Here is a 10914-nt window from a genome sequence, read left to right as displayed (position 1 = left end):
ACCCCTGAAACTCTAGAAGTGTGTTGTGGACTCAAACCCTTCACCCACCCCTCCAGCTGAATAGTGGTGAGTAGATACAGAGTGAATTGTGATCTTTGGGTGAACTATCCCTTAGAGTTTTTGTGATACTTCATATATCCTTCAGTCTCCAGCATCAGTCTCGTAAAAGATGTTAACCCTAGTCTCGGGTCTTGCGTTTTACAGCTTGCAACAATATCGCTGGTAATATTGAAAGCTCCACCCCAAAGTGAAGTTGTAATGACACCCCCTCCTCCCTCTCCATGCCTCCCTTCTGCTTCTCCTCACCTCTCTCTCCACTCACTGAGGACCAGCAGCCTGTTGGAGCCGAGGGGGACACATCCAGGACCCACATTAATGATTCCTCAGCAAACTGTGCCTATTGGTTTTTCTTCCGAAAGGAACGGCACGGATGATGTGTTTTGCGCTGCGGCTTTTCGATGAGAGAAGAGACGCGCAAGAGAAGAGATGTGCATCGCTGCTGGACCTTCAGCTTCCCGGGCATGGGGGGAAAGTAGTCCCTGCGCAGCGCTGCTCCTAGCGGCGGCGGCGGCTCTCCTGGTGCAGCTGTGCGCAGCGTTTAACCTGGACACCGAAACGCGCGTCGTCTTCACCGGACCACCACGCAGCTACTTCGGCTATTCAGTGGAGTTCTTCGGTAACTCGTCCAGGTAAAGTCTCCATCCGTCCCCACACACCGCTCCTCAGGGCAACACTCTCTGCACACCACAGTAGGGTTCTATGGATTTAACAGGGACTGACCTCTTTAGTGGTAGTGATCTTATTTCCACACACTCATAAGGTCTTTATGACTCCAGTCCCCGTTATTGTTTTGCTCTATTATGACATGATACTACACCCACTATATATATATATATATATATATACATATATGGTATAAGGTGTATGTGTGTGTGTTTTTAAAGAGTCTACTTTTGCAAATAAGTAAAGTTGTATTATGATGTGCATTGGATTCTGTTGAAAAACCATTAACTTTTTATGTAGGCACTATTCATCAGAATCATTCATATGATCTTATCATCATTTAAAATTATGGTTCTTGATGCTACGCACACACACACACGCACACGCACACGCACACACACACACACACACACACACACACACACGCACACACACACACACACACACACACACACACACACACACACACACACACACAAACTGGATTCCTGCTCCATTATGATTGGAAACAGACATGCAACTCTCTCTCTCTCTCTCTCTCTCTCTCTCTCTCTCTCTCTCTCTCTCTCTCTCTCTCTCTCTCTCTCTCTCTCTCTCTCTCCCCCTCTCTCTTAGTGTAAGTGTGTGTGTGTGTGTGATTCAGATGGGGGGGGGGGAGGGGGTGAAACCTGCAGTAGAAATATGCTAATGTTAATGTGAGTACAGACTTAAGGTTGCTGTTGTGTTGTTAACAGATGAGGAACTGCTGAGTGATAGCAAGTCAAAGATCAAACATTACAAACCCAGCATGTACTTTACCATTACCTGTTTACCTCACAAAGGAAACTCTCGGGTCTAGTCTGGAACAAACACACACATATTCACATCCAGAGTAGTCTGTCTATGAATGAGGTGTGAAGTCAATATATCCGAATTAGGATAAGATTTTGAATCTCCAGCTATCCCTGAGAAACACAGAAGGTAGTTAATGGTTAAGGGATCTTTCTTAGATTGCCAGTTATAACACTAGAATGTTATATTCCAATACAGTATTTTATATTTCCATACAAAACAACGCATTAATGGTTACCCTGTTTTTAGTCATTAGAGAAATATGATTAAACTCTTTTTTTGTGCAGCAAAGGGAATACTTTTATTTAACTTGAAAGCAGCGGCACTGTAAGTTGTTTAAGGACAAGGTCAAGGTGCAAGGCAAGACCAATACAACCCCCCCCCCCCACACACACACACACACACAAACATGCTCATCCCATAATTATCACTTGTGGCCCCGGTGGCCATTGTTCAGCACTTAGTGTTATTGTAGCCCAGCTTTAAAAGGAAGTAACTGTGACCTAGCCAGCAGGCTCACTTAACCACAAATCAACATGGTAACAAAGACTACATTAATGAAGTCACACCTTGCACTGTGCATATGTAGAATTATGTAGAATTGGAATACATGATAATTTACATTTCAACCTCATCGTATTTTGGATGAACAAGTTGTTTTTTCTGCTTTAGTTGTTACAGAGTGGACATTAAAACAGGTTATTAGCTTATAAAATATGATGCTCTGTAGCCTACGTACATCAATGCAATAATGGGGTTGAACTCCTTTTTTGTCGTTACTCTGAGACAAGGATGACCAGATTGTATAGAGGGCGTTCAGTCGATGGAACACAGAACAGCCTGTCTCATCACCCTCAGTGTAGTATACTTGTGCAGAAACAGTGTAATACATTTCTGGCAGGTCCTCACAGTACAGCTGTTCACAGCTGTGCTGCTCGCAAGCCGAGAATCTCTGGAGGATGTTTTACATCACCTGAAAGCTCTGAATCGATGATGGCAGGGATCTCTAGCTTATCGGAGCAGCTGGTGGCAGACAATGTTTGATAAGTGCACTGCTGCTATATAAATGTTTTGCTATCTAAATCCCAGTTACACCTTATCAGCTCTCTGGGCCTCAGCTCTCCCTCACTAACGTCCTGGAGGGCTCACCGAGTTAAAGCAATGTTGCTTTAATGAATTTGTATATTTTCCTGTGAGGAAATTGGTTAAGATCCTGTCAGTTTGCTTAACTAAGCCTCTGGCAGTGAGAGGGCATGTTGTAGAGTAATTACTGAGATGTTCATCTACACCAGTTTGTACAGACTTTAGCCCAATTTGCCTCGAATAGTTTTGCTGACACTGAACAATACCACTCCGTGTTTCTGACCAAACTCATGTATTTTGACAGCTTGCAATTGTTGCTGAACATCTCCATATGAACCCAGTGGTTCTTGTCATGTGGTGGGTAAACAACGCAGCCGGGAGAAGCATGCTTTCCTCGATGAGGGAGATGTTTTCTCTCTGCCGATGGGATTGTTTTTACTGGTTGTCATGCATTCTGACAATTACTGGACTGCTCGGTTGTAGGGCGCCTTGTTAAGTGTCGCTGCTGTTGCTCACCACGCCATCTCTGTTTGCACCGTGTCAGCACATGAGCAGGTCCATCGAGCGTGTTCAAGCTGGGGCCGACCTCATATCAGGAGAATGAGACTATGTTGGACAAATAAACAGTCAGTAAGTTGTCAGGTAATAATGAGAGAAATTTTGGACTGGGAGGATGTATGTTATCACTGACGAGGGCTTTTCCAAAACTGATTCCGTTCATTTTAAACAATCTTGAGATAATTACAGCTGAGCAGAAACAAAAATGAGTGAGTGAGCTTTGGAACGTTTCAGCACATTGACTAGGATGGAAATAAGGGATTTTATGTTGGGAGGGACACATTATTGTTATTTTTACTATAATTATTCGCGCTATATACTATGACTTTGATTGCATGTGACTTTGGAAACCCATGAGCTGTAATTCTTGTACTGAGTCCCAGCACTGTACTATACAATATATTTATACACTATGTATTATATACCAATTGTGATACTATACAGTTTTGCTGTTAGGATTTAGAAAATCCTACTTTGCTGTTTTTCACAATTATACCATTATACAATGCATAAATCAATCCTACCAGAATACTGATACTTCACAATAAACTCTCTATTGTTATTAATGTTTACCAGAGGATTATTCTCTGACTTTTTGTGTAGCATCACTGATAGGTTTGTAGAGAAATGTCTTAGCAATAATTGAATGGGTTGCTGTAAAGTTATCTGTTGACCTTGAAACTTCTGATTGTTGAAAACCTTATTTTATGACCAAATATCTACAAAATCTTGACGTTCCCATCAATTTACTCTTCTAGTGTTTAGTGCTAATAAGTTAAATAATGTTAAAACTATAATAGTAAATATTATATCTGTTAAAGCACCTAGCTTTATTCAATGTGAGCACAGTATATACATATATGTATATGAATATGGACCACGTGTGTCTGTCTCCTCCTGCTGTTTAGAAATGTTAGAAATATTATGGATACAAGTGCTGCCATCTTGCACCAATGACATAATTTGAAGCCAAAATCTATGCAGTAGTTATTGTGGATGTGGCATTTAGATTCTGTGCAGCCTCCTAGAGCTGCTTGTTGTTGGTGTTGTCAATGATTTTGTCAATTCCTCATTGTAAACACACTATTCTCACACCCTGGTTAGAATAAGTAGCCACCACAGAAATGGGACATGGCTTTTGAAATCCTGTGACCTGATGCCAGTGAACTTCTTGAATGTTTACCAACCTGACAGTGAGCTCCCCCTTACAGGACAGCAAATAGCAAATGCAGCTTTAGTGTAGGTTAAACCAACATTGCACATTTGAGTAAATACTCCAGAAATGATTGTCGATATCTGTGCCTTTTACTCTCTGATTCACTCATGATTGCTGAGACGACAAGGCAGAAAACTCACAAATCATTTTGTATTTTGTCGGATGATTCTGGGCCACCCACGTATGTATGAGTTTAATGAGTGTATTTACATGTTAACCTTGTAAAGCAAATATTCAGGGGATATGGCTCACATGACCATCATATCCTGTTTATTGTATTAAGTCAGATAAAATCTTGAGTAGCCTGAACATGATTAGTTGGGATAGAGAAGCTAAGCTGGTTTGGATATGGATATATATTGCATTTCTTCTGAATGTAATGGAAGATTATATCATTATACATCAGTGGTTCCCAACTCTTTTGGCTTGTGCCCTCTTAAAATCAGCGTCTTATGAGTTTCACCTTTTAAGTTGAATGAGTTCAACCAAAGTCATTGTTCCGTCTTCCAATGTTCTTTTTAAGTGACTGTAGATCTACCACGTGTGTGACTAACCTTGCATATATACCGTATAAATGTGTGTCATTAGGTGGAGCCCATAAATCCTTAGGTAAAAATTACAGGTTGATTCTTTGACCCAGCCTAGCTGAAAGACACACCTCTGTGTGCAGATGTTCGTGCTGACTGTGAGTTAAAGGAAAGGAATCCTGATGTCAGGTCTGAACAGAGGCATCCGTCATCACGCTCATGAAATCACATTGTTGGGGAGGCTGTTGTTGGACGTTAAGCTCTCATGACGAGTGCCTTTAATTGACTCGAGGTTAACATTTCAGCTCCACATGTGCACAGATCACAGGGTGGGCAGTTCAAAGTGGTGTACCTTTGAAAGAGAAAGCCACTGAAAGCCCGCGCTCTGGGCGGCTGAGGGGGCTGTGGAGTGAGCGGTTTATAAGGAAAGCTTATCCAGCCATGTAAATATTCCTCCTTTGCGCTCCAGACTTTTGGGGGATGGTGAGGGAGTCTGTGTGATCTCTGCTAATGTCATCAGTCACCAGTGTCTTTAGTTGTGCCATTTTCTCTAGCCCAGGCTCTTTTAGCAGAGATGTCTGAAATCCTGAGACTGTGCTCATACCCACTCACATGTTTACACACATTTGCACATGCACTGCATGTTTTCATGATAGTCACAATTACATTCACAAAAACAATTCTTGTCATTCAGGGTTAGGTTTAGGGTTATTCCTCAAACATCTGTTTGTTGGTTGTCGAACTTCATATTGAGCTGAAGCTTTTATTTTGAAAAGTTAGGACCTTGGTTCAGAAAATTGTTGTACAAGACTTCTGAAATAGCCATACTCTCCATTGCCGATAAAAGATAATGATGAACACAACGTTTTCTAACTTTATTTTGCACTATAGACTTTACAACTTCCAGCACAAAAAAAAAATCAAATGAATATCATATATTTCTTCTCAAACTGAAGTGTTAAAACCACATCCCTGCCTAATCAGCAGATAGGTATCTTAACAAGTCATGATACAAATGTTTTCATGGATTTGGACTTAGAGAGCCTGCAGACACAATTTCCCATGCAACATCCTCTCCTCATTGTAAGAACACTGAAACTACCACATAGCATGTCTCTATGACTGTGTAACCTAAACAAAGACTCGACCCATCACCAAATGAGCATTTAAAAAAAGGATGATTGTCATTCATCAAGCTACAAAGAGCTACAGTAATTGCTTTCTGTCATGTCACTACAATTCCAGTCTCATGGAGGCTGTTGTAGTAGTTTCAACACATAAATGTAGAAAAGTAGAGATTTAACTTCAAAAGCTGCTCTAGTCATTATTAAGTAACCTCAGCTCTACTGAGTTTTCTTGTGTCGTTCAGATCATTGTTTTGGTTTTTCTGTCTGCACGTTCGCTCTGTGGTTCACTCTCACGACTTCCATCAGCATTGGTTCCAGCAGCAGGCTGTTGTTTTCGGCAAACAAGCTCTTTAAAAAATTACTGTACACCACCTGCTCAGCACTTAACAGCAGGCAGACATACTTGGTGGCTGTGGTGAACATGGTGGAACATTAAGTGGTTAAGAAGTTAGATATTTCACCCAGAAACTGCTCCCAGAGACCGAACACATAGCCAAAAGAGCATTGATAAACTCAAGTATAACAACAGTATACGAGTAACTTCACTTAATATTAGGATCACAAAGTGATTCTAAAGTCTAGATTCAAGATGTTGTAAAGGTGAAAGACAATTTTAGTGAAGTTACAAAAGGGGATAAAGACAGACATAAAATATACTAGTAATAATAAGATAAATACTTCAAATAATTATAATATACAGTAGCATCATAATTATTAAATGAGAATAGGTTGTACAGTCATACCTGTGTATAAAATATGTGGTATAGCATAGAAGATTGATACTGAATATCTCACAGATCTATGGCTGTTTGATATGTTGTTGCAAGTGATTCTTCTCTTTTGGACCAGGACTTAAGTAAAAGTCATTGATACACTAAGGAGGAAGTTGACATTATGGCTTTGATCCTGAATAATATTTCTGTATTCAGCATCATGTAGAAGTACACAGTATTTTTGGCTTTTATATAACGCTCTCCTGGCTACACTGGTTATTAAACTCAGTCATTAACCGACGATAAAGCAATGCAATCCTGAGTTGGACCTCATCCTGATGTAGTAGAGCTTTTGCCCAATTTAAAATGACATAATCTGAACTTGTATTGTAAATAATAGATAGATATTTAACGTTGCATCAGCAATAATGTGTATGTAATATAATATGCAGTATTTTACCAATAAAATTAGAGCTAATTGGGATGATGAGATTTCCTTCTCTGATGACTTCTGGGACGAAACCCTGAAAGCTGTCAACTCTTCCTCTAACTGTGCTAAGTTTAGTCTTATACAATTCAAGTTACTGCTTAGACTTTATTATAGAAAGGCCAAACTTGCCAGACTCTATACTCAGATATATCAGGAGAAAAATTCACTAGGTGCTCCCAAGTCGCCTGTGATTTAACCCCCAGGTTCTTGTCTTGCCCAATACTATAAATCCTCCTAAAATGATCTGTAGATCTCCTCATATAGACGTTTTTGGTAGACCTCCTGTCCCCCACACAAATTTCATGCATCCTAACGTTATCACTTTCACTTCACATGTCTTTTTGTGGAAATCCCCACTGCCACCCTCATTTAAAGGTTCACAATCAGAGGCTTCACAAGCCTGACTTTGTGGCTTGCCTTCCCTCAAATGACGTGTCACCATGGCATCTCTCCTCATGCCAGCCTAAAAAGGGCCTGCTCCTTATTGCCTGTCCACAACACACAACACTCATGATTCATATGCATCATTATTCTTATTATCACTCTTTATTGTTTTTTGACTCCCTTACTCCACTTCACTCCTGTGAATGAGTTTGAAGTGAGACTGGGCTGCTGGAAGTGGTTATATATTGCCTGTTTGTTGAAATGAAAATGAAAATGCCTGGTCTCTATTTGTACAATATCATAACATACTGTCTAAATATTGAAACATAATATGTTTTATTAATTTTATTTGCAAATCTTTCTTTATATAACATATATTTTTTCTCTGCTGAGTTCCTCATTTTGATTTACATGATTTTTTTGTCTTTTCCCCTGGCTAGTACCAGTATTTTGATCGGTGCTCCGAAGGCCAACACCAGCCAGCCCAACGTCACCGAAGGTGGAGCTGTGTACTCGTGCCCCTGGAGCCAAACTAACTGCAGTATTATCCACTTTGACAAGCAAGGTAGGGTGTCTTGTAAAACCTAAATTGATGGCTGACCTCTCTCTACCCTCACACGATAAAAATGTGATCTGAAAAAGAACCAGCTCAATATTTGAAATCCAAAGCAGGCAATTTTCCCTACATCGTAATCACAGCAGCGGTAACTAACTCACGTTGTTCCAGAATATAAAAATGTCCCTTTCCCCAATGACACTGTTAAACAGTGGAGACAAGACTGTACATTAAACTCTCAGCTGTCTCAAACCAGCCATAAAACTGGCTGAGAGAAGTTGTAGGTAGCATCTTGAGTCAAGCACCTCAGTGCTTGACCCTGAGGTCAGAAGTGCAGCCCCCTGCCACCGTGCAGCCCATAATCCAACGCTTCTCTGCTTTGACTGTGACCAGCCTTTGATGTCTCTCTGCATTTTAATGGTGGACGAGGCTTTCCTCCGCTCCGGCTCTCCTTCAGGTCTGCATCTTGGGACATAGGCCGTGTTTGCAGTATTCTCACTGTGCTTTGATTTCCTGCTCGACTCAGGTCCCAATGTTGTGAGCGCCCTGTAATTAGGGCAGAGTCATTATGGGGACAAGGACCCCAGAGGAGCTGGGGCGGCCTCCGGCAATGCAAGGAATATAATCACTTACATCACAAATCCAGGAAGCGATAAGGACCACCGTTTGAGGATCACAGGGTTGAACTTATCGTACGTGGTCACATGCTGATATCGAGTGGCGGTTAAACCCAGACTGAGAGCCCTGACTTTGTAAACCCTGCCTGCATAAATACACATGCTCAAAATGTTTACAAACACAAACTGTGTTTGAAAGGTGATACGCACTATGTTCACATACACAAATATGTCTACACTCATACAAACTTTTTACCTCAGTGGTCTTGCATTTCCACTGGCCAGACTCCGTTAACCAAACGTGGGCACTGAGCTGCAGTCAGCAAGGTTTAATGTCACCACTGTGCTGCTCTGACAACAGGCAAATATTTAAACAAATATATAACACGTGTACACAAGTATGTTTTAGCACAATAAAATTATTTACAACACAATGAAGAACTGAATTAAAATTTCAAGTTTGTCATCCATCCTCATAGAAAGTATACGGCTGAGCAAAATGCTATTTTTCACTGAGCAAATGGCAGCAAAACATATATACATAACATTTAACAACAATAATGAGGTCGATTATGACCTGTATGCAAACACAGTGAAAAATAGCCACTAGTCTAAAAAGCGAAAAAACACTGAAATTGAAGATTGCTTTTACTCAAGGATGCTATATGGCAAAAAATGTCTCATGATTTATGTTTTTTCATTGAAGGAGTGAGAGATGTCCCACCTGAAGAAGAAATTAGGTCGACAGCAAACATCTCAAACTTATATAACACTTGGATTTGGATGTGAACAGTTTTCTTCCAAGTCAGTTTTTCACAGGACTTAAATGCAACCTGGCTCACCTACCTGGCTCAAGAGTTAATTTCTTTGGACCAGAAATAGGAATCAAAGCAAAAATATGACTTGAGTATATGTCTTCTTTTTTTTTTTAATGAACTATTAACAATATGCCAAAAAAAATCATGAAGGTGTTATGTTGCTGAAATTGCAAATGCAGGCAAGCACACACACACAAACACACATGCACACACACACACACACACACACACACACACGCACACACACACACACACACACACACACACACACACACACACACACACACACACACACACACACACACACACACACACACACAACACACACACACAGGGCCTCTTCTTAAAACAGGGCCTGACAATGAGGTACAGCCGCTTGGGTTACAGTAACAACAAGGTCCAAGTCCCTCTGAGCTGTTTGATGTCTGCCATAGCATGGAGGATGGATTAAGACTGCAGGCTCCGGGAACAAGGCCATAAAATATCCATGTATAAAGCCAACAACATGTGGGGATTGCTCTCAAATGAAGCCCCGGCACCAGAATCAAACCCGACGACAGGGGAATCTTCAACTTAGTTAATGTAGCTGCTCTTGACCTCACTAAAGTTTTCTCAGTCAGAAGAATACAAATTTTGTAAATGAAAAAGTGACAATGTTTTCGGTTATTAAAGCGATACTTACAACTTGTTTTTTTCCTCTATGTTCTTCCAGGTGATCGATATTTTTATGTTAATGATGTGAACACTCAGGTTGAGTTCAAGTCCCATCAGTGGTTTGGAGCTACTGTGCGTTCCCATGGCAACAGCATCCTGGTAAGAATGGTTCCATGGTTGTTGGTCAGTTTAGATAATTTACCCACATTTATTAGATGAACAGTTTCTTGAACAGATGTTTGAGTGCAGGTTACTCAAACAACTGATGATCATTAGTGTCACATTGTCGGTTTTTCGCCTGACTATTGTCGTGTTTCTTATTTTCAGTCTTTATTTGTCTTTTTTACTTGCATTTTTTATTGGATTTTGGCTTCTTGCTTCAGTGTTGCCATAACACACAATACATGTTTAGTATAAAATGGGTCAAACACAAGACTTTCACTCAACAGACACACAATCCTGACTCACGACTCATGTGACATGTTATCATCCATTTTATTATTATTTTCACCTGTTCCAGATTTAGGCACCAAAAACACTGGGTTAGTTTGCTAAAAGCCTATGGGATCAGTCCCGCATTGTCACAGGAAACACAAATCTGTATCTACCAGCCTTCA

General features: G+C 40.6%; 1 protein-coding gene across 1 annotated transcript in view; it reads left to right on the top strand.

The window, feature by feature from the left end:
- Window positions 1-333: 333 nt before the first annotated feature.
- LOC133960251 (integrin alpha-5-like) overlaps window positions 334-10914 on the top strand; it is a 40369-nt gene continuing 29788 nt past the window's right edge. The window contains exons 1-3 of the mRNA XM_062394745.1: window positions 334-689; window positions 8093-8217; window positions 10356-10456. Of these exons, the coding sequence (XP_062250729.1) occupies window positions 487-689; window positions 8093-8217; window positions 10356-10456 (429 nt within the window). The 5' untranslated portion in view covers window positions 334-486. The remainder of the gene's footprint in view (window positions 690-8092; window positions 8218-10355; window positions 10457-10914) is intronic.

This window comes from Platichthys flesus, chromosome 2 (genome assembly GCF_949316205.1).
Source record: "Platichthys flesus chromosome 2, fPlaFle2.1, whole genome shotgun sequence".
Classification (NCBI taxonomy): Eukaryota; Metazoa; Chordata; class Actinopteri; order Pleuronectiformes; family Pleuronectidae; genus Platichthys; species Platichthys flesus.
The sequence above is the reverse complement of the archived record's forward strand: the minus strand, read 5'-3'. Positions and strand labels throughout refer to the sequence as shown.